The following is a 24,749-nucleotide window of genomic DNA, read 5'->3' on the forward strand; positions in this document are numbered from 1 at the left end:
TGGACCTTGGACAGCAGCACCACAAAGGGCCGGGACACATTCAGGACCTCGGACAGAGGCAGCTAACATTATTAGCTTACTGCTAGATGCACGTTTGTTAAACTCACTGTTGTGAAAAAAATACAGTATAAAGCCTTTTGTGGCTCCAGAAGAAGCTGCATCTTATCTGATAAATGGCCTCCAGTGATGTCACTCAGTGGCTTAGCTGCATTGTGGGTAATGTAGTTGCCAAGTAAAAGAAACAAACAAACATTGCACTGCTGTAACACTGTTGGACTCATGAGGACAGTTTATAAACAAATGATCAAAATCAAGGCAGCAGAACCAGAGACATCACTTTCTTTCATTCCACACGTTCTTCTTCCTTTTCAAAACCTGGTGCCTACATTACCCACAATGCAACTTAGCCACTGAGTGACATCACTGGAGCCACAAAAGGCTTTATACTACTTTTTTTCACATATACAGTAATACTCCCCGAGACCTTTAAACACACTTCAATGTGTAAAATTAAGTTACCCTGAGCCATCTTTATGACTATTATTATTATTATTATTATTATTATTATTATTATTATAAGAGTTTCTGTTGTTATTAGAGAAGAAGTGGACATTTTTTCCTCCCTGACACAAGATGAGCAGTCAGTTTAATAACCTTCTGCATTAATATCTTATTTTACTTTGTATTATATAACATCATGATCTGGGGAAACACCTGCCTCCAGTCCGGGCACTCCCATGGCCCGAGGTCGATCTGCAGAGCGGCTGCGAGACAGATCGGACGATTTCTACCGAGGCTGTCCGAACCTCTCCGAACCTCGTCGATCTCAGCTGGTCTACAGACCCGACATCAACCGAAAGTCTCCAGTCTCTCCCGATTCGGCCCCATTGAAGTGTGTTGTTTTCGGGTTGTGGTGATGGTGTGGACGAGATTTATGAAATAACGAGAAATAAAAAAAAAAGAAGAAGAAAAAAAAAAAAAGGCGTTTGAGACCATCACAGCCGAGCCCCTCCCCGTCCTCTGGTTTTTTCGGACTCGAGGCTTGACAAAGGTAATTACATCCAATTCTAATTGAATATTACGTTGGTGTTGTGCTCAGTTGTGTCGCTGAAACGGGGAGATAGTGGGTTAAATCCTGCAGTTGTCCTTTGCTTGTTTCGTGTGTTTGCTGGTGCTGAGCGGTCCCACACGGCGGCAGCGGCTGGGCTAGGGCGTGTAACCAGCGGGGGGGAAGTCGTGCAGGATTGCAGCAGTCACTGTCATCTTCACACAATAATGAGACACCTCACTGTGCTCAGACGTTTGATTTAACTTTGTGAAAAATTCCGGAGAAAAACGAGCAAAATTCAGACAGAAATCCGGATCTGTGCCACCTCTCAGTCAGATTTGGGTTATTTCTGCTAAATTCAGGAGCATAATGTCTCTGCTGATGTCTTGGAAATTAAATATAATACCACATTCATACTTTGATTCTGATAATTAGCTCCACAACTGGTTTAAAGGCACGTTATAGTAATAATATCAGCCCGTATGTCACCCAGGCTGTGGTGCATTATCATGTCCTGTGTGTGGGATATACCCGTCTGAATCAGGGGTGTTTTCTGCTCCATCCCAGTGGAAATGGTTACGCAATGCACTGGCCAAGTATTTACTAAGAGAAGAAGAGGAGAATCTTTGTTGTTCACATACAATCATAGTGAATATAAGAGTGTAAGAGTGCTGAATGAGTGCAATGATGTCTTAAGAATAAAACAAGTTATTTAGGATGAAGCTGAGATGCCTGCTGCTTCATCTTCAGCTAAACCCGCATAGGCTCCAGATGGTGTGGCAGGTGACCAAACCAAGTGAAAGCAGTGAACAGCAGAGAAAGAGAGAGTGATGCTTTTATTCCTCGACATGAATTACGTACAGACTCTGGCACTGAGTGTCTGACAGTGCTGATAAAGTCAGCCCCCAGCCTGCCTTCATTCATCATCATTCTGCCCCGTTTCATTTCCTCCATCTTCCATCCGGACATCCCCGTAATGGGACAGCCCCCATTCATGCCGGTGTCGTGACACACCCTTGGCTGCACCATCACCATCACCACCACCACAAGCAGCAGCAGCAGCAGCTCCTGGCAGTACGGGCTTGCGTAAAGGGTGAGGAGGGGGAGAGGGTGGAGGTGCATAGGAGGAAAGTGGAGGAGACATCAGGGACCACTTTAAAAGATGGCTTTGATGTCAGTGAGCTATATTTAGATGTTGAAATCGTTATATTTGACTCTTTTCATGTTATTATCATGCAACTGGAAGGTTTTCTATGTCGGTCCCACAATGTTCCTGTAAAGGTTGGATGAGATAAGATATAATATGTAATGACTAGACCGTTAACGGAGCAACTTGTTAGATGTGGCCTGAATTTTTGTTTAAAACACCCAAAAAAGAAAAAACTAACATTATCATTGAATGTAAAGAAACAACAGTCTTGACGTCTGCAGGCTACTTTGTTGCAGAGCTGCCTACTGAAGTTAGCATGCTAAACACCAGCTAGCCGGAGCCCGTCCTGTCTTATAATACAACATTGGTTTGGTCAGAATAAATCCTTAAATCACTGAGTAAGATGTCAAAATATTCTGGCTCTACACGTTGTTTTCATCGCTGCTGATGTCCGACTCTCTGCCACTTCTCTCCCGCTGCACGCCTCTGTCGTCCCCGCCTGTTGTAGTATTGGTCAGAACCGCTGTAAATCGCCTCCATACTGTATCCACTGTTGTCAAACTGATCTCTGTCGGTCTTGGAGGCTGTGTTCAGTCTTTGTTCAGTGTCCAGGCGTGTTCACTCTCATGCCAGGCTGCCAAATCCAGTTGAGCCAGTAGGGCCACAATCTTAAACATGAGATTAAAGCGTTTAATTTAGGACATTGTTTTTGCATCTTGAACCTCACGACACTAATGCTCTAAATTGCAGTCTAATGAAATTAGCAGTCAGCAGCAATGTCGGAGAGAGCTCATGAAATAATTACAGTACAAGGAGAAGCCATCATATCAGCTGTGGGTTACTTTCAAATCTGTTTAATTCCCGGGCAATAGGAGCCCAGTGTATCAGCAGAAGTATGAGGGAGATAAAACAGTATGGAGAGGAGGATGGAGGCATGATGCTGCAGCCCTCCTGGCTTGCGTGGGAGAGGAGAGATTAGATGAGGTGGAAAAAAACTCTTAAGGCCGTCAGTCAGTGTGGATGTAAGGCTGAAGGGATCAGCAGCCTGAAAGCTGTACGGTTACCTCCACGCCTCTCACCGCGAGGAGGCTGCTGGATGTGACACGGGGACTTCAGTGAGTTCTGCGCCTCGAACAGTTTGATTGATCTAATTGGCCATAATGGCGGACAGGAGAGCAGTGACCTCATTTAGAGTCAGACTTTCAAAATGTACATCGTGTCCTGAGCCAAAGGAGGACGGTTACATCTGCATCTCAGGCTCCGTAGCTCATTAGCTCATGCTCTTTATCCTGAACACCCAGGGACGAAACAGTAGCTTCTCAAACTGTGTTGTTCTTAACGTGTTCAGTTTGTGTTTGGCTGTTTGAAGTCCGTCATGCACCCTGAAAGCACACATATAGTACGTGTATCCATACTAAACGTAGCTTGTGCATGTCCAGTATTAGTTGTAAACTCAGTCACACTGACCTAACTTAGTGTAATTGGGACTCACCTGTAACCAAAAACCTCAAATTGACCCTTGGAGAGGCGCACTCCCTGCAGTTCGTACTTTGACGCTCTTATAAGTGGTGTTACCTTTTCAAAAAGCTCCCAGTGAGGCTTGAGAGAAGATTACCAAGCAAGACCTGTCTTAATTTTCCCAATCAAGACAAAGATAACCACTGCTTGCTCCAGGTTTTCTTCTGATATTTCTTGCGTGTTTGAAAATGTCATTTTTGAAGTCAACTGTTTGACCTGCTAAGTTTGGTCAGCTATTCTATCTGGGGTTGTCTGACAGGTGTGCCATGGCGGTTATTGCAGTCACTCCAGGAAGTTGTTAATAATAATTCATGTAAATTTAGTCAATCTGTGTGAATTATGCGTTACCCTGCAATTTTGTCCAATCACAGCAACTTTCTGCAAATTGGACAAATCTGGATAACACAATATATCACAACATACCACATATAAGTAAGCATTTTGTTGAAATTGTCTTTTCTCTTCACTGTTTATGACAGAAACATGTCTTTTACTTTAGTTTGTCAATTGCTGTTCGATAAGTAAGCCAACAGAAACAAATATTCATGTCCCAGCAGCATTTAAAAGACGTCTTATAGCCGTCTATATGTGGACCTGACATCTAGCCTTAAACATTTAGGCTGTCTGTGAAAGCTTAGTAGGCATTTAACCAAAGCCCAAGTACAGCCCAGTTAGACAAATTCTGCAATAGCACTGCAGAGGCCCTAAAACTGAAGGACGTCCACTCTAATCTACTCTCAGTCTGCTGAGCTGAAGCCGTCAAATTCACTCACAAAGTGTGAAGCTAAAAGTCCCGAGCTGATCTCACGAGGATGTCATGGAGGCATCTTGTTGGCAGCACACATAGTCCCATATTTATGGCATTTTATATGAAGCATCCTCATCTTGTCCACAGTACACCTACCAGTGCAGTATGACTTCACACTGATCAATATCATCTCTCTTTCAACCTTCATCTTAACAGATCAAAATGATAAAAGGAGTTGATGTTTTGAAAGCAAAGGTCACAAAGGTTGTGGCTGTGGTTGTGGTACTTACATGATGGTGTTCGTACGTATCTCAAGCTGAGTTGGCAAAAACTTAATCTAACAGTTTTCAAGAACACATTATGACAAAGCTGACACACTGTAGCTGAACTAATCGAGGCTATATCCGGCCACGATGTTCAAATGTCAGTTTCCTGCAGGGATAGGCACGTATCATTTTAGTGCACTTTTACGGTGTTTGTTTTGCAGCTGACATTTTCTAAGAGCTTCTGCCTGGACTTTTTTTTTATCACCATAAGGCTCTGTTAGCTCTGAGTGCTACTTCCACTTGAGAGAATAGACTAAGCTGGTCTTTATTTTCCACATTGTTTCCAAGCATGTGTCTCTCCGGCTTTCCTGCAATGTCATTGCAAGAAAACACCTCAAACCATAAAATCAGGCATTTTAGGCTGCAACACCCCCCCGAAAATCCTGGAGGGACTGATGATTACATTTTAAGACAACTGCCAACATTATAATATTCCTGTTTTTGGAGGACGCTCAGTGTGCTGAGGGATTTACGCTACTTTTGGCTTTAGTCTTAAGATGCACAGCCCGTCCTCTGACTGCGCTCAACGTAATACATTTTTCATGTGTCAGGTTTTGAATGTATGTGCATGCGTTACTCTGGTCATTGTCATGTGTTATGACCTTTATATAATCAGCAACAACCTCTCATTTTCCCGTTAGATGAACGCTTGACTCCATCAATAAATCAGACCTGTGATTTATGTCTCTGTAGCACTCACACATGCAATAAGCTAATGGCTTTGCAGAACATTAACACAAGTTGATTCAAACCTGCTTCACATGGCACCGGTTTATGATTACTGTGTTTTTGCTTCAGGACTAAGAACCTCTCGAGGAGATTTGCCGCCCACTTTGAAGCCAGGGTGTCGTTTGGAAGTGACTTTGTGTCTCTTGATACGTGGAGGGAAAATAGATGGGCTTTATTCTTCTCCTTTTTCTTTATATAGCACTCTAATCCCTCATCTGCAGAGGCTGGCAGGGATTCAATGGCTTTTTATTGTTCTCTCTGTCAGAGTCTAAAGATGCAGTGATTTGCTCTGTTGCGTAACGTTGCAGTGGAAACAAACAGAAAAAAATAACTTTCCAGACTTCACTATTTGGGGCAGAACTCAGAAAATATTTGATAACTTTTGGCAGGCTAACATCTGCAACAAAGCACACACTGAGCTGTAGATTATCTCATTTTAGTGGAAGATTTTGAATGCATGTTGATCTTTTCTTTGTGTTTAACATCTATAAAGAAGAAGTCTACAATTTAAAAGGGTATATCGCTCAGTCACTCTGTCATGGGCTCACTAATACAAATCGTTTGCTACATTGTTTTGCTAAGTAGACTAAGACTTTATTCTTCTACTCCAAAGAGGCAAATATTGCACTTTTTAATCCACTACATCTGTCTGACAGCTTTAGTTACTAGTTACTTTACAATTTTTAATACATTTCCGTCCAATCAATATCATGCATCTCCAAATTTGGTCACTCAGTCGCCAGAATGGTGGATCCCGCTGGATTTCTTGCAAACACCCGCCCAACCTGCCATACTCGTGTGTCTATCCTATAATGGCCTCGACAGCTCTGTGTTCCTGGTACTCCTGACCAGTCACATCCATTTTTGACAGGAGAAGGCGAGAAGTTCAGTGAATGTCACCATCGGAGCGTCATTCTTGAGTCAGACAGTCGTTGTGTTGTGGTCCTGTTGTTGCTTTCAGTTGTACTAGACCAGGCCTGGCAAGGATCCAAGTGCTCTGAGAGGACTTGTTAGGAATTCTGTTTTACATTCAGACTTCTCTCCGTCTCCTCCACTATCTGTCCATCTAATTGTGCCACCTGAATGACTCTGGGCTACAACTGCTTCGTCTAATCCAGTGCAGTTGTCTTGAAAGGTGAACGAGTCCCCTCATGCCAGCTGGCTTCTGTCCAACTCATCTTCCCAGTGACCACATACTCTCAGCCTGTCTCTTGCACTCTCTGGTATTTCCTCTCTTCATTCACTGTTTCTTCTTTTATTCTTCTCTTCTCCCCTCTCTTTATTGCCTTACTTCCCTCCCTCTCTTCCGTCCTAACGTCTCCCTCTGGTTTGTGGTCATGTGTCAGAAGTGGATGGCCAATTTTCTCGTCACCACATGAGACATAATAGCATGTTTTACTTTACAGCAGCACTATAGATTGTGTGCGTTGGCAGCGCTCCCCCCTTGGAGCTAATTTGTGAAATGCTATTTAGTGTAATAGGTTGGTGCAAAGCGGGAGGGGGAGGGGAACTTCTTTTCAGCTCAGGGACACAGATTGTAGTTGGTTTGCTTCTACGCTGCAGAGGTGTTTTTCAATTAAACGCTGGACCCAAATTAGCAGAACATCTTTACCTTATGAGCGTTAAAGAGACAGTTTTTCCTCTTACCTGTAGTGCTGTTTATTCAGCTAGATTAGAGCTGCAACAACCAACTTATTAAAACCACTGATTTGTTTGGTCTGTGTTATGATGCACGGCTCACGCTGTGGCAAAGTCACCTAAGGTGGCCAGACAATCATGTGCCTTGTGTAAAAATTACAGGAAATCTCTCTGGAGTAAGTGTTTGAAAAATGGCGGAGGCCGAGACTAATGATGCGCCGGAGACACGCATGATTACACATCCAATTTGTGAGAAAGTTAATTCGTGAGTCTCGTTCCCAACTCGTCAAATAATGACGCTGTGAGACTGTAAGTCGGGTTGGCCACTATCGCTCAGTGTCAGTATTTGACCAGTTGGCAACTTACTTACAAATTGGACCTTCCCGTCCAACACATCCTCAGACCTAAATGACTGAACAGGTCTCCTGAAGATATCTCTAAAACTCAGCCACTCAGGAGAAAATGAGGCATTAATGATTTTGTGGTAAACTGTCCCTTTAACCTCATTAAAATAAAAATATTCTCATGTCAAATAAAATGATCCTATTCTGATTATCATTAAGGCAGATATCTCTTTTTAGAAAGTCATCATTTGATCCTTTGGAGCCACAATAATACTATAAAAAGCTTTTCTTGTTTGTTGTCTGTTGTGTGTGGGCGTCTTTTTTTCCAGACACAGACTCTTCAAGATGAAAGCGATCGCTGCTGCAGCGTTTAGCGTCCTGTTCTGCACTGGTAAGCACAAACATAATCAGTCACTTGGGAGCAGGTTTGGGTAAATGAATGGCTGAAACAGACATCCTGCAAGAATGAATTTGTTTTAACTTAGCACAGATTCTATGAAAAGCGCAGCAAAGGAAGCTGTAAGTTTATTTGTGATCTATAATTTCCACTTATTTTCTTTCCCGTCTTTTATTAGATTGTGTTTACATCTGGTCTATTTCTAGCTGCCATTATGTGATGCATTTGCATTTCAAACGCGTTGGGGAAGCAGTTTTTCAGTAAGAAAAGAGGAACTTTGACTTAGCGAACTAAAATAAAGCCCTCTCTATCTTTTCTTCCACAGTTGTGTCAGCATCTTCGAAAGGTAACATTGCACACTGGTTTGGATTGCTTTGCATGACAATCAACAGATTATGTGCATGAGAAATGTTGGATAAGATTCAGAGACAGTTAACACAAAATAGCAGGCTGTCTATAATGTGTAATAACATCTTACATTTTAATTGTTTCAAAGTGGAACGCAAGACAGCGTTCTTTGGCGAAGACATTCATTTCGATGTCCCGTCTGGGAACGTTGGTGAGGTCGTGTTCAAATCCCGGACCAATCAATCCTCTGAAGCGTTTCTGCTGCGAGCGGGCAAGGTGGTGAATCCTCGGTGTCACATCAACTCTCTGGGCCACCTGGTGCTGGAGGATGTGCAGGAGGAGGACGAGGGGCTGTACATCGTCAGAAACACCAGCAGCCCCAACACGGCCACGCACATCGCCCTCATTGTCCGGGGTAAGCTGTCTGCTGCACTCCCATCCACGAGTTTGTCACAAAGATCCTCGTCTTACTTTTATTTCTTCTCATCTTATCCATCAGACTGCGCTTTGGAGGAAGTGGTGAACTACGGTGAAACTTACTCCATCCACCTCAAACACATCGAGGGCCCCATCACCCTGGAGTTCAGGTACAGCCAGTGAGAGAGTGAGACTGCCTGAGAACATGATTTACACTGACCACCACTGTGTTAGTTTGGTAACTTCTGTTCTCTTCTGTTTGATTTTCAACCACGTGTAGACCCAGTCTGGTTCATCCCAATCAGACTGAGATTCAACACGCAACAGAGGCTCCAGCTGTGGTGCTGTATAACCGGACGGCGGTGTCAGCAGAAGAATATGTGGGACGCCTCACCGTGTCGGAGAAGAAGGTGATGCTGCACTTGGTCAGGATGAAGGACGAGGGGAGCTTTACGGTGATGGACCGCGAGGGCAAAGTGAGGATGAGGAACTGTCTGAATGTCAGAGGTGAGCAGGGATCTGTGCATCCTCTCTGTCCATCAAGCTCAAGTGCTATGTGTTGTCGTTGTGTGCATTCTGGTCTTATGTGCAGTGTGAGTGTTTTATATTAAGAGGGATTGTTCAACCCAAAATCAAAACTCTCTTACTGTACCTGTGGTGCTATTTATTCATCTCATTGTTTTGGTGTGAGTTGCCAAGTTTGGAAAGATATCTGAGCTTGTGGTGAGCAGTTGCATGTAGGAGCTATTTTCTTTTTTACCACGGAGAAGGAAGTGTGCATCTGCTCATGGACGAGAGGCTCATGCTCACGACAGCGTGGGATGTAAACATTAATGACGTCCTCCTCGGCTGAACTGTAACATTAGCCAGCTTGATTAGCTTAGTTAGCGAGCTTCCATAGAGAAGATGTATTTTTCCTTCTGCACGGTGATACAGTTCGCCCATGCAACCAGCCCCCATAGACTTCAATAGAACTAGCATAAACATCTGGCATCCAGAAAGTTAGAATGATGATGTCATGTCCCTTCCATCTTTTATAGCTGTGCAGTGGATGGTGGGTGTAATTTGATAGAAAGAAAATAGTTCCTACTTGAATCAGCAAGCGAAGAAACAAGGTCTGTGGATTATCTTGAGTAACCGGGTCATGATTTCTGGAAATAGACGCTGCTGTTGAGTTTTACAAATGTACCTTTTTGGCGCTTTTAGCACCACAAAATGAGGGTCGTCTACTTTTATTAAATTGGAGAAAAGGCAGCTCAGCAACTAACACTGAACAATCTAGATGGAAAAAATGTCACTGTCAAGAGTCACTGTACACTCAGTTTACCTGTTGACATGTCTACCTTTGATTCTCCACAGGGCACCAGATCTTCTTGCGTCCCACCAACGGAGAAAACCTGAAGATAAAACTCTACCTGCACCACTCCAACTTTAACATCGTCTACCGGTCCAAATCAGGCAATCAGGACCGGGGCGTCCTGGACCAGGGAGTTCTGGTGACACCACTGGACCCTCAGCTGGAGGGCAGGCTGACCGTCGAGGGATCACAGCTCATCTTTAAGAAGGTCCATGCGTCTGACACGGGGGTCTTCAAAGTGACAGACCTGGCCGGGTTTCCTGTGGCTCATGTCCACATAGAGGTGCAAGGTAAGAGGAAACGACACATTTGGGTCGAGGATACTATTATAATAAACGACTATAACTTGCTTAGAAAAGGTCTGTTGAAGCCGAAAACATCCATTTATGTAAATCTCTGATAAATGTATCTGTTCTCAGACGAAGCAAATGTAAAACTGGGACTCTGTGGAGACATGGCTCCTGATGCTGGCTGCTAGATTATGGTAGAAAAACAAAATAAGAGCGTCAGGTAACATCAGAGTAGCTGCACAGCAAAGTCTTGTTTCAAGCAACATTTCTGCAGTCACAGATGACTTATTGTTTGTTTCTCTCTGTGGTCGTTTCCCCTTTCCTTGTCTCCGTCTCAGCCACTAAGCTGCCTCCCCTGACTGTAGCCATCCTGTCGATGCTGGGCCTGATCGCCTTCATGCTGGTGGTGTGCCTGCTGTCCTGCGTCTATAAAATACACAAGAGGAACGAGAAGAGCAAGAAACTGATGCTCCTTGCTCAGCAGGCTGGCAAGGGAGACGGGGAGGCTTTCAGACAGGTAACACCCACAGAGTGCACCACCGTCGTTCTTCATCACTCTGCGATGGAGGAATGTTGTAGGGTCACAGAGGTAGCTGTGTGTTTCTGTGTGTGTGTTGGCCGAGGGAGGAGGGTTCGGTTCCTGCTGTGGGAGTCAGGATGGTCAGCTGGTCCACTTCCTGCCCCGTGGTGCTGGACCTGGCACACATGGTTACAGCCAAACTAAGGATATCAACATGGCTGAAGAAAACTCACAGAAACATAGTATTTCAAGTTGTTTTCTCACACGTGTGTTGTTGTACATAAACTCTCCAAAGGTCTGTCACATCTGCAACATCACATTTTAAATACAACTCTTAAATCAGAACTAACTGTGAGGGCTTTCAGCCTTTCAGAACAAACAACAAAAAAATGTGTTGGCTATTTACAATCCTTGCTTTCCTAACCACCTGTTCAGTATTGATTAACTGACTGATTGGATGATTTAGAGGAGGTGACAGTTAATCATTTTGCACCACAACCCTCCACTCAGCATTCCCAGCTGGTGATTTGTTAACCCACTGAATTTATGGACTAATTAAAAACCCATTACAAACAGATGAGTCACCATAGAAAACACCTTAACATCAGGCCGATCGCTCTACTGAGAGGGATTAGTCCAATTTAAAGACCAAACAGGTATAAGACGGATTTCCAGATCAATTGAATGAACGTTTAATAAAAATAGTGCTGAAACACTGAATAGTGTTTATTGTATTCATTTCTAATTTAATTCTGCGATCATATTTTTAAAGAAGGTGGCCGACTAATCAACAAACAAAAAATTATAAAGACCGGGTGATGTGGCCTGAAGATATTAGGGTTTCACATTGAAAATAGTGTGTGATCTCACATTGTATTTGTCGTTTACCAGTTCCCTCTCTTCTCTGCCATAGTATACATGTTTCTGTGTGTTTGCTACGCCATCTTAAGTTCATGTTTTTGTACACCTAATGCATAATGGACAACTCTCAGGTGTTTACAGGCAATAGCTCTTATTTTCAGAGTTGTCATTTTGAAGTTTGCTTCACATTTTGGGTAACTACATTCAGTAACATCACCTTTGCAGCACAAAGACAACGACGAGCTGAATTTGTTGGATAAATGTTGGTGAATTACAACAACAGGCTTCGATTTAAGCTAATTTTGTTTTCTAATTGAACTTCCATCTGCCTCATTTGGCGACCGACGGTAATGTATGTGTGTGGGATATCTGAAATGATTAATGTTTGTGTTGAGTGAATTCAAATGAGGCCTTTATACTAACAGCTGGATGTGTCTGATTGGTGGCCCAGCTAACGCTGTTGCCTGTGCGTTGCATTTCTCCCTCTTAAGGAGCCTCAAACGGAGCCTCTTCTTGGTGAGAGAATTGTGTTCTGGCCTCTTTTCTCCGCTCCTCCTTCTTCATATTGGTGTCTAGAAAAATGTGAATAAGCTCCTCGATCAACTTGCTGTTACGTGACAACATTATTGGCGGCAGTTTCAGAAACGTGTGTTCAGTATTTTTTTGAATCGTGGTGCTTTTGAGATGAAAATCCATGAAAGAAATTGAGCACCAGCTGACTAAATACTTCCTGGACACTGAGGAGAAACTGCTGTCAATCTTAATGGAGAAGCAGAAGTTGATCGAAGACCTAATTTGTCAGAAAGTCAATGAATTACCTGAAGTGGATCTGGCACCGCAACTTGGGACAATCTGTCTCTGCGATCCTTAAAGACTTTTCAATACTCCAGTGACTGACTGAGCTTTCCACGAGGATCCCTTTTCATGTAGACTTTAAATTTGTATCAGAGGGTCAGATAGCTCCAAACTCTTAACACTACAAGAATTTGAACCAATGGTAGAAACTCAATCTCAAAATGTTGTGCTTTGAAAATGATCGGCAGTAGTGCAGGAGTGAACGGGCTAAAACACCAGTATGATCCCTTAAAGCAACGTTATGTATTTGTGCGATTTGGCGCCCCCCACAGGTTCTCAGTGCAACACAACATTCATAAATACAAGAAGGTTTCTGTAACAATTTCTCAGACATAATGTAGCCTTACATGCTAACTACAAACAAAACATCATACAGTAGCGCTACTTTGTCTTCTAAACTTATCTCTTGAAGTAAACATGCATCGGCACACAACTCATAACCAAAACCAGAGACACTAACACCGGAGATATAACATGCTACCAATCAAAAACTAACTAACTTTGCTAACACAGCCAAACATCAAGCAAGTGCAAACACATATATCTAAGCAAGCTGGCTAGTCTAGTCCAGCTCTGTCTGCAGCCTTTTATTTAGCAAAGCTGTCACCAACGACTAAAAGCCAGTCTGAGATTTACTCTTGTCTGGCCTCTAGCTTTCTCCAATGTCCTCTTCGGTGTCTTCACCTCTGTCATGATGTCCGTAGAGGCAGAGGTTCTGCTGCTCACTCCCGGGCTCCATTTCTGTTGCCCATTTTGACCTCGGACCTGAAAACCTCCTCCTCCTGCTCCCAGTGGACCAAAGCTGCTGTAATAGCACTTTTAACACCAACACTCAGCAGCGATGCTCAGACTCAGCTAACAGAGCTAGCTTGTGGCTACAGGTTGCTTTCAGGTCATTCTGTAAATTAGGGAGTTGAGGCAGAGCAGCCGGAGGACATCGGAGGGAAAAGCAGAAAACATTTTCTCCATAAAATATGATCCGGTTTCCCCCAAATCAGTGACAGTTGGTGCTGTGTGTGATGTACTGCCCTAATGCATTATGCATGGCGCAGGAACAAGCGATAGGGGGTGGAGTGGCTGAGACGGAGACACCATTCACCCTGCTATTAAAATGATCTTGAAGCTGTTTATTTAAGGTAAAATAGTGACATAATGTTGCTTTAAGATGTAAAGGTCAATATCGGTGTTTAAGCTTCGGTACAGGAGCACAGGAGGCCAGGAGGTCAGTATAAGTCAGCGCCTAATTGTTAAAACTCTCCAGGTTTGAGAGGCTCAGTCAAGATCAGTCTTCCAGGATTTTAGATGCAGTTTTGAACCAGGTCGTGGTGCACACTGCAAAAAAATAAAGATAAATAACAAGCAAATTAATCTAACATTAACTCTTAAAATCATTGTTTCATAAAACAAGTGAAAATCTCTGCCGGGCTCCACTCCAGTACAAGGAGGCCGCTTCTTTTCACCTGCTTTAAGAAAATAAGATTTTAACCTGAAGTATAGAGACTGAGTGACCCGATGAGGTGGTTTATATCTCCTCTATATTTGTGTGTGCAACTGCAGCTGAGCAACGATATCAGAGAAAGTCACACTGGTGCCACGTGTGACTTTCTTTCCTTGTGACTAAACATTTGCGCCGCTCATTCCTCTGCTTCGTCTTTCTCGCTTTCCTTCCTCGTTTCTCTCCTTCTGTCTTTTTCCCTCTCGCTGATAAACGGCTCAGATGTAGCCCTGCAGTTACTCATAAACGACAGCGTTATGATAACTGCGGATGTGTAGCTTTTCACTGCTGTATTTAACTTGCAGTACGTGGTGATTCAGCTAGCTAAGCGCACACACATGCACATACTTCTTACCTCGGTGTTGTTTGATCGTGTGGGTTCGATTCACAAGGTAACTATCCGATGTGTATGTGTGGGTATCTGTGCTGGTGTTCGTGTTAAGGGCAGTAGTGATTAACCTGTATGAGCAGGCGATAATTAACGTTATTCTTGACTGTTTTGCAGAGAATTGTCACTGTGTAATCAGCTACTTGCCCAGAAAGTCAGTGGGTGTGCTGTCAGTGTTTTCTGTGTCTGTCTGTGTTTGTCTGGTTTCTGTGCATTTGTTGTTCATCTTGTAGTTTTCGAGTGATGTAAACAATAGATAAACATGTGACATGACATTGAGACATTCCCCCGATGGCCTGCTGGCTTTACATTTATTCCCACTATAGTCGACAAAGACACCATAGACCATATTCACACGGCGGCCATTGTCCTCTGACGTCACAGCATCACATGACGACGAGCCTCGTGTCGAAATGACGAGTGAACACTAAATGTTAAACCAGCAGGTCCTCTGTGTGTCGCTCATTCATTGTATGTGTCTGTGTACAGGTATTGTTCGGGTGTGTGTTTGTGTAGCCTTGTATAACAATAAGTGTGTCAGCGTGCCTTAGATTTCCACGTGTGTGTGTGTGTGGGAACTTGTGATGTGTGTTTGTGTATTGCCGGCGGGGGTTGAGAGGACAGCAGTTGCCCTTGATGCCGGTCGCTCTGACACGTTATGGATTTCCTCATGGATCTGAGAACACAGACGACATGTACCAGAGGATGTCGGCGACCTTTCAGGGCGTAACCCAAGAGACCGACATGAAACTCAAATCAATCAGACCAGCTGACTCTTTCTCCCTCTTGATTCTCTCTCTCCGTCTCCACGTCTGTTTTCCATCGATCCTACTTTCCATCGATCTCTCCATCGCTCTCCCTGCCTCGTATTTATCATCTGTGTTGCTTCCTCGTATCTCACTTTTGTCTTCCTCTCTCTTAATTTCTACTCCTCGCTCTCCCCTCTGTCTTCTCCTGCCACGTCCTCGTCATCGCTTCTCTCCCTGACCAACAGATGACTCACTGTAGTGCTTCCTGCTCACACACAAGTTGATTTCATGAAATATTTAGTCCAAATAATATCAATAACAGTAAACAGTGTCAGTGAAGCATTGAGCTTTTCATTGGTGCTTTCTTTTTGTGGCAATAGATAGAATTAGATAGAATTCTGCAAACAACAGATACGTTTACTTTGTACAATTCATACACATAATATTAACAGTTTTATAAGCCAAGAGAGCACCATGTGCTTCCAGTTTTTCCTGACAAAACCAGGACATTTTGCAGCTGTCTTTGTTTATATTCTTAATGAGACGTCAGGACATTTCGAGCTGTGTTTGTGGTGACAGAACCAGGTATTGGTTTGACCAGGTAAACCATGCTAAAACATGATCTCTTCCTGACCATAACCAGGTGCCAAAAACAGACCGTTCACAGAGTGAAATGTAAAACTAAAACTTAAAGAAATGTACAATGCTAATATTTACTCTGGTGCTTGGGTTGCATCACTGAACATGCTAAAGTGTTAGCATGGAGCCATTCTTACTAAGCTTTGTACATATCAAATGAAAATCAATATTCTAGGCTGCTGATATTCCCAATTACATGCAGTGGTGGATAAAAAACGACCTGGGTCAAATTATGAATATTCCCATAATTTGAATATTAGTGGAGAATGTGGTCAGTGTGCTCACTTCTTTTGGCAAAGCTGACTAAAACCCAGCTTCTCTTAAATGTATTCAAGTTCAACGTCCTCCATCCCATCTCCCTGCCGCCTCCCTCACATCTCCACCTGCTTCTCTCAGACCTGTCACTATTCACTCCGACTTGCTTTTTCCTCCTTTTCAACGTTTCCATCTTGGTCCTCCACTTTTACCCGTCAGACTGAGTCCTTCGTGCCTCCGTCTGTCTTCTTTCCCTCTGTGCTGCAGTTTTTCTTGCAGTTCAGTGGAACCAACATTTTTGAAAGATGACAGCCCGTTCGGCTCTGCTGCCTCTCAACCTCCATCCCCACCATGAAGATAAATACAACAGCTCGTCTCTCGGTCATGTCACACAAGCTTCCTCTTCTATATTTTATATGTGTATTTAAGAGCTTCCTGTGCAGTTACATGTGCCTCGTGTGTGTGACTTTGTTTGTTTATGTCCTCTCTGTCAGTGTTTATGTCATTTTATCGACTAATTAGCTGCTGGGAGATTAAAAGTAAGTTGTGGCCACAGTGTGACATATCTCCTGTGTGTATTTGTGTGTCTGTGTGTGTTTGTGGGTCTGCAGGTGGTCCATGAGGCTTACACCAGGTTCACTGAGGAATCTATAACGCAGTCCGTGTGTGATAAGACCCCGGACAGCACGGAGGTCACAATCAAGGTCAGTGGTGGACACGCAGAGGAAAAAGACCACAAATATAATGACATTAAAATATAATATACCATGGTCTGGATGAATACTTGATTCTGATTGGCCGCAGTTTGTCAACTACTTCCTTAAGAGCAGACTGCAGTCGACAGGACACACGGCCCAACACTTGTTTGCAGAAATCTTGATATTAGTCTTCCTGTGAAACTTCCAAGTTATATTTACAGTTTGTCAACCACACTTTAAATCTTGTTTGCATGATGTTAGCTCATTGGCGTAAAACGTATGAGATTGTAATGATTGTTCCAGGTTTTAGTCAGACCCTCAGGTTTATATTTTTATCATAAACACACAAAAATATAATTTAATTGTCTTATTTTTCTGACTTTAACAAGTGACCATGGTATAAGCAGGATAACGCCCTTTGAGGCGTCCATAATCAGAAGTTAATGGACTCCGCGGAGTAAACCATCCGCCTGGCCTCCATGTCATCCATTAATTCCTGATAATGAACACGAACATTATCCCTCACTTAATATATTATATTATCAACACAATGTAACAAGCATGTGATTAAAAATTAATTAGAAAAATGCCTCGCTGGTTCTGCAGACAGTTTCAGAGACGCAGATCAGTCAGCAACTTGTCACTGCACAAGATTGTTTGGTCTTGGAGATGAAATCGGGCTAACGGGTCAACATCACAAATGTTTCAACAGCCGGGTTTACAAGTATCATTATAGCAATAATACCTGAGAGTGAAAGTCTTGATCTTGATTATGAGAACGAGCTGCAGCAGATGAGTGATGTCCAAAAGCTGATTACAGAACACCTTTGTACTGTCAGGGAAGTTATATTGATATATTGTTATAAGATAAAAAACAGATCATTAACTATCCTTGAGTTTGAGATTTCTTGGCAGAAGCTACCTGCATTATAATGTCAACTCAATGCCAAGTGTAATTAAAAGGCAATCAATGTTACAGAGTGCACTGGAACAGATTAGATTCAAGTTTATAGGAAGTTAAGAAAGTCAAGCGTTGAAGGAGTTTGTTGAGTTTACAGGGGAATTATTACTCTTTTCCTTATTTTTTGTCAAATATATATAATGTTACAATTTCGGATGGCACTTCTGTGTTGTGCTGAAAGCTGGTTGTTAGATTATGTAAGCGGACTCCATTTCCAATATTTATTACTACTTTTAGGATGAGATGATGTCATGTTGTTGTCGACTCAGTTATTGGTCTTCTGCTCCGTGTGATGCCCATGAATCTACATATTACGTACAGCGGCGCTGCTCGGTCTTGCTTCCAGTTTTGCCCAATGTCCACTCGCAGTATGGCAGTAAAAGAGATATCTGTAAAACTGTTGACACGGCGCCTCAAACTGCAAACAAAGTGGATTTTGGCTCTTTCTATAATGATTTTCTGATATTTGTTAAACTGTATCGACCTGTCGAACAACATAAAGGCCCTTAGATTGTAAGTTGACAGATTTGAGCAGGTTTTAAATGGTTGTTTTCACTTTTCAGTCAAACTGTTCTAACCTAGATGTCTGTTGACCTGTAAAACACCAAATCAGAGATTAATGGGTTACTTCAACACATGTGGGACATCCGGCAGAACAAACATCAGACTATCTCAGGAAAAATCACTACAAAAGCTTCTAGACTTTAGCAGAGAGCCACATGCTACTGTAACATACGTTCTCTCTAAATAATGAAATGTGGTCTCCATGTTTAATAGATCAGGCAGATTCAGCCTCTCATCCGTAACCTACATTTTAAGGTCTGTATCTTCAGTATGGATTTTCTTTTCTTTTAGCATACTTGCAGATTGTTGAACATATAACAACACAATAAAGTGGTGGTGACTGCATGTTAGTTGAGGGTAAATCTATAAATATGGTCCACGAAACATGGAGATAAATTATTCACATTGACCTCAATTTATACCACCTCCCTTTGCTTCCCTTCCTGAATCTACACCACCTCCCTCCTCCGTCTCTTCTTTTCTTCTGGAGGAAAACATTTTGTACTCGTCTCGTCCCTCTCTCTTTATTCTCCAATTCGTTTCGTACTTTTCTCCTCTCACCCCTCAATGTTTCTTCTTCTTTCTCTTTTCTTTTCTCTCGTCCTTGCCTTTCATAATCTCATATTTCCCATGCATTTCATCTCCTTTGACCCTCACCGACTTTCCTTTCATCCTTTCCTGTGCTTCCTCTTCTTCCTTTCCCTGTAGGGCCTCGAGGTGTCCAAACCGGGCCGCTACCAGGCTCTCACCTCGGACAATTTCCTGGAGATGAGCGACTCTGGGGTGGAGTTCACCCACTCTGGCCTCCCTCTGGACAGTGACACCGATGCTGCGATGACCTACGGCTCCCACAAGCCCCTCCTGAACGCCGTCTCCCCTACAGCCATGACCGGAGGGCTTCACTCCGACAGCCCTGAAACCACCTTGGCCCCCCACGTTGACCTCAGCGCCAGCCGGACCCCCGACTCCGTCATGAGCGCCAGCCCCGCCTCCAATCCTCGCTCGTTGGCAGCTGCCACACCTGACGGCAGTTTGTGTGGCGCTGCATCACCGGGAGCGGCCTCCAGGGGCACCGCTGGGTTGGATTCAGCCCAGACGGACGGAGGAGCTGAGAGCGGAGAAGCTGTGCAGAAGGAGGAATCAGCTCAGAGCACTTGATAGGATGCAACAGGGTGTTTTTTTTCCTCATTGTCCTCATACAGTAATGACATCACAACTATCTGGCTCTGTGTTTCCCAATAATATCCGAACACCACCAAGTCCTTGATCACTCCATTTGACACAACATCACAGACAAAAATATTTATGCTTGGATCTGGATGTCAGTTCAACCTCAAAGAAAATAAATAAAAAAGACAGTTGCCTAAAATGCGCAATACAAAATTCAATGCACTAAATGAGATGCAAAAGAGTCACCCCCCCCGAGCTCTATCAAAAGAAGAACAAAGCAATTCTGTGCATATGGAAAAATGCATGCATTTAAATTAAACATTAAAGTAGATATCATAGTGCAGATCTACAGGAAAATGCTGACGTTAGAGTAGACTGACTGCATGCAACTTCAGTGGGCCAGAGGGACACAGGCTCCAAAAGAAGTTATGTTGATGTGAAAAGGGTAAAACACTCTCAGCACTTTTGGGGAAAACACCTAAATGGGATCAAATGTTCTTGTAGGTCCTGTCGAAAAGGTTGTCAAAAAAAATTACAGGAGTTTTGACAGTTTGACAGGTGGAGTCAGCACGCTCCGAGGAATCAGACATTATTTTCTAAGAACAAGGCTACTAACAACGGCAGCAAAGAACTTCTCCCGAATCCCGATGTGTTGCCTCTGACAGCACTTTTGTCTGCTCTCACGGCATCACACAAACACTGCGATGATTGTATCTCTTCCCACCCACACGCGGACTCTATTATTAACAGTACAAGTATGTCAGAAAGCGTCTCCGCCCCTCGCACGGAAGCGCTTGTCTCAGCACTCATTCACCGCCATCCATGAGAAAAACCTCCTCGACGGATTCTTTCTGAAAACCCTGCACACTGAAACAAGCTCTGTAGATTGAAAACCACCTCTGCTCTGCGAGCGCCGGCAGTTGTTTTCCTTTCTCTCATATCTCTGGTGTCAAATCTGCCGCTCTTGAAGGCATCATCCAAAAAAAAAAAAAACCCTGTCCACCTCATCTCACTCAGGCTAATGATGAATGAAAAACACCCACCAGATCCACAGCTCGCTGTAGACACTACCCTCATCTGTTTGTATTTGATCACAAGCCCTGTCAGAGTAAAATACAATTCGAAGAATACTCTGCAACACTTCTCGGACTTTCGGAGCAGCTCCTGAGAACATAATTGGATTCTTGGTCTCTTCACAGAAGGACCGACTCACGGACGACGAGTGGTGATAAAAGGGACGACAGAGACGGAGCAGGGAACTATTCGGGGAACAGATAAATGACTTGCATGATTTAAAGCCTCCTATTTTCGTCTCAGCCGCCATCCGACGGACGGAGCTCTGATTATTGTAGCCCGGTTGTTTGCCAAAATGAAGTGACTGGAAAAGGCGCAGTTGGATCAGTCTGTGATAACGATGCAGCCTACAGCCCCGACAAAACGAGGCTGAACAGCGGTGTGTGCGTGGGTGTATGTTGAGGCGGGGTTCATACGAAGCAGCCGATAATAGTAGAGCTTCGGTGCACGGAGACGTGATTCCTTTCAGTCTATGAAAAAATAAGGAAATGAGAGAGAGGAGGACGTTCTCAGTATAAAAATACACAATTAATAGTTAAATTATTGTCAACAACATTCATGTGCTGCTGCTCGTGCTCCGTGAATCCAAACTAAACAAACAATTCAGTGATGCTGATGCTACTATTAACAGAGCACGTACTAGTTACACAGAGGTGTCAGTGATGTAAGGACGGTCAAATGTTTACAGATATTCCAACCTAATCGGCAGCGTAGATGTCGGCAGGGTGCGTTTCTGCAAACCACAGATATGTTTACATTTGTTTCTGTTGCAACTTTACGCTTCTTTAATAATAACGAGACAAGAAAGAGTCAGATCACATGGAAAAAGTAAAAATAAAATGGCATCAGCAGGAAAATGTCCCCACATCTCCTTAAAAATATCTTACAAATAATGAAACCCCGTCTTGATAAGTGATTTCCCACGTGGCGGCTGTCTCGCCCAGCTGTCACACTGTCCCCTCCACCTGCTGTGGAGTCAGCTCATATACACGTAACATGTGATATGATGCTTTTTGTAGATATGTTGATGTGATCTGTGTGTCAAGTACACATTAACGTGTCCATGGTTTGCAGAAACCTAAAATGCCTACATTGTATTCTGCCGACTGGGCTGAATATTTCAGTTTAGAGCTACTCTGTGACAATGAAACGCCTCTTATTGACTCAAAGGCATTCCAGTCCTAATAACCAATAGTTCGTATTGTCGATTTGTTTACTCTAAAGCGTGTGCGAGGTTAAAAAAATGCCCTCAGCCGTCACAGGGTGTCGTAGTGATGTATTCAGGATGCTCCTAAATGACATCCATAGGTAAAATCCATAGTCCTGCTTTTGTTTTGTTTAACCTTTGTGTTTCCAGGCTCTCCTTTTTAAACAAGAAGGCCTCGGTAAATCAGCGGCGTGTCATTTAATTACACCCTTTACAACAACGAACACATTTCCTGGGAGAATAAAGAAAGGACAAGAAAAGACACGAGTAATTGACCGCTGAAATACAGATGAGAGCGCGGAAACAGTTCAAACGTACTTCAAAAGAAGCACGAACGCAGTCAATTGGGTAAAGCTCTCGCGACCATAACAACTGCTTTTGACTAATTAGTTCCCTTTTCTCGCTGTGGAAGAAGCCTGTGGGCTAATTCAGGTCACAGGAAACAGATTTACACCAAAGACTTTTCACATAATGAGAGCGAGACGTCTCACACCGCTGAGGAAACTCCATCAGAGCATGTGTCCCCTCCACAGGTCCTGCATAGTGCCCAGAGTGCAGCATTTTCATACCTGTAGGGAATCAGAGCAGTGTCCTCATCATAACAAGGGTCTTCTGCACCCATAATCCCACTTAGGCATCACTGTTATCGCCTCCATCGACAGCTGTTAGCAGCCTGGCTACCTCGTGCTGTAACTGATTTGATGTCAACCTGGAAAGTCAGTAAAAAAGTTACGAAAAGTTGTCAGGAGGACACAAAAGTTTGGTATCTGGACATGAAAAGCACAAAATTCAACACGTGTGATCCTTTTGATACAAGCAAAAGGTTCACATTGTATTTAAAAAGGGTAAAAAACAAACAAGTAGCAGCTATTGTAAATACAATATATTGATCTGCAAAAAATGACTAGGTGAACTAGCTCCCCTCAATTCAGGAAAATACAGTTTGGATTGAGTCTTTCTTTACCGCAGAGGTTAATTATAGGAATCCTGAGTGTGTAAAGTGACTTGCATACTCTACTTGTACGCCACTGAATTATTGATTTTGTACGGCTCTTTAATAGGCCGGTGCTTTTGCTCGTGCAGGGACTTCTTGACTTAATCCGATATATATATTAACACCACATTAAGGCTCCTGAACTGACTGTGTATGATGTAAATATCAGGTTGATTCTAATGAGCTCTGATAAGAAGGTTACGTGGACTAATGACTGATCGACGGTCAAATGATTTTCAGTTTAATCTAAAGCAATATTAACGATAATGGCACTGAGACATCACTAACATCCTCCAGGCGCGAAGAGGAACCTGACATGGCACATCTCAACATCGGTCACTCTTAATCATCCCTTTTTTCACTGTTGTAAATATACAATAATATGTGGTCTGCATGTGTATAGTGCAAAAATACTTATACGTTTCTTACTGCAAGGCTTATGCAAGATTTTATACTATTAAACCGCTGCATTGATCCTTTAACCACTCATCCACAGTAGGTAGAAAACTAACACGCAGGGCTGGAGAGGCCTCCGGTCCAACTCATGTTTATATGTGTGGCTCACAGTGAAGCTGTGTGAAATCCTCTCATCAAAGTTTCATTCAGCTGTGCTGGAGTATCTGAAGTCACCTCTAGGGTGCGCTATCTGACACCCAAGACACTTATTTGTACTTAAACATGGAAGTCAGAAAACAGACCCGACCTCATAAGGGTCAGGATCCAAATTCTATTTAAAACAGTTTTTTAACATGTGCTCTTCATGATTAAATAAAAGTTTGACTCTAACATATTCAGCCGAGCTTTGCACAAACACTGCTGGGGAAAGCTGCGTCATTTCAGCTGACTTCCTGTCCGTTTTGCCGTTAGCCAACCCCTCCCTCCTCTCTACGTCACCACATGAACGTGCAGCGGTAATCGTCAGACAGAGCAGCAGACAGGACCGCCTCTTTATGGAGCTCTCTGTCCTGATTGGAGAGGGTGGGCTGGGATAGCTTTCTTTTCTCTGTAACTGCATGACCATCAATCTATAACAGTGATACTCAACACTTATTCCAGTAGGGCAGAGTGACACTTTGTGCAGGAAGTCAGTCAATTAAGGACCCTCGGGATCCGAGCTCTATTTTGCATCTTAACAATACAATACAATAGGAGTTTGATTTTGGCCAGCAGCCCAACAATAAATTCCTTTCTTGGCCTCCAAGGGAAAAAGTTCAGGCATGTCTGGTTGATCTAATATCACTGTGTTGGTGTTGTTATTGCAACATCATAATTAGTGTTGCTCCAGGAACATCACTGCAGCTGACCTAACGTCCACACGCAGAGCGGGCTGTTGCAACTGAATAGGTTGAGTCCAGGAGACTGGACTTCTTGACCTGCTCACTTATTATTTTCCCTTTGTTTTCTGCAGATTGATCAGGTTTTGGCACTGTGTTTTCCTCAAGTCGCAAAACTGTGGCATTAAAAAAACATGATCGGTCAGTTACATTGATGTTCTTGGAACAGCACCAACGAGGCGATATCAGGTCATGCATGAATCATTAATCATTAATAAGCCAGTGGCAAAATGGCTTCTGAGCCACCGCTGCTGGCAGTTATATGCAAATAAGATAATGCAGTCCTTTCAGATAGTTAAAGAGGAGTTATACGTTGTTAACCTAGTTTCAGTTACGCCTTATCGCCACATATAAAGTGATAAAAAAGTATCCTGCCACGTATCTGGAGTGGCTGCAGGGCCAGTAATGCAGCAGTGAAAGTGAATGTCACTCGCATGTGTCGTACTTGAGTAAAAGTCTTAAAGTATCCGATATTAAATGTACTTAAATATCAAAAAGTAAAGGTTGAGGTATTAGCTGAGCGCTCGTTATGCTGGAATGATAATAAGTTCAGGCAGTCACAGCTGATGGAGGCTTTGTGAAAGGATTTCACCTTCTGTCATTCAACCTCGTCTGATGTTTTCTGTTTCATTACACATCACACAGCCCTTTCAGAACAGAAGTGCTGATCCCCGT

At 43.2% G+C, this 24,749-nt stretch overlaps 1 protein-coding gene across 1 annotated transcript; it reads left to right on the forward strand.

Annotated features, from left to right (window-relative positions):
* The first annotated feature begins 577 nt into the window (after positions 1-577).
* On the forward strand, positions 578-23,882 carry LOC311272466 (uncharacterized protein). The gene is made up of 10 exons (XM_084378895.1): positions 578-1,051; positions 7,831-7,892; positions 8,224-8,244; positions 8,395-8,661; positions 8,746-8,833; positions 8,944-9,170; positions 10,023-10,310; positions 10,649-10,827; positions 16,684-16,776; positions 19,004-23,882. Exons 2-10 carry the CDS (start codon positions 7,847-7,849, stop codon positions 19,451-19,453), a joined length of 1,659 nt encoding a protein of 552 aa, XP_084235021.1. The 5' UTR covers positions 578-1,051; positions 7,831-7,846; the 3' UTR covers positions 19,454-23,882.
* The last annotated feature ends 867 nt before the right edge of the window (positions 23,883-24,749 follow it).

This window comes from Pagrus pagrus (genome assembly GCF_965226575.1).
Source record: "Pagrus pagrus genome assembly, chromosome: 17".
Taxonomy (NCBI): domain Eukaryota; kingdom Metazoa; phylum Chordata; class Actinopteri; order Spariformes; family Sparidae; genus Pagrus; species Pagrus pagrus.

Excerpts from the sequence above, each read along its gene's own strand:
- LOC311272466 (XM_084378895.1), top strand. The coding sequence starts at position 7,847 with ATGAAAGCGATCGCTGCTGCAGCGTTTAGCGTCCTGTTCTGCACTG. Across the intron at positions 8,245-8,394 it reads TGTGTCAGCATCTTCGAAAG|TGGAACGCAAGACAGCGTTC; the intron begins GTAACATTGCAC and ends ATTGTTTCAAAG. Across the intron at positions 8,662-8,745 it reads CATCGCCCTCATTGTCCGGG|ACTGCGCTTTGGAGGAAGTG; the intron begins GTAAGCTGTCTG and ends CTTATCCATCAG.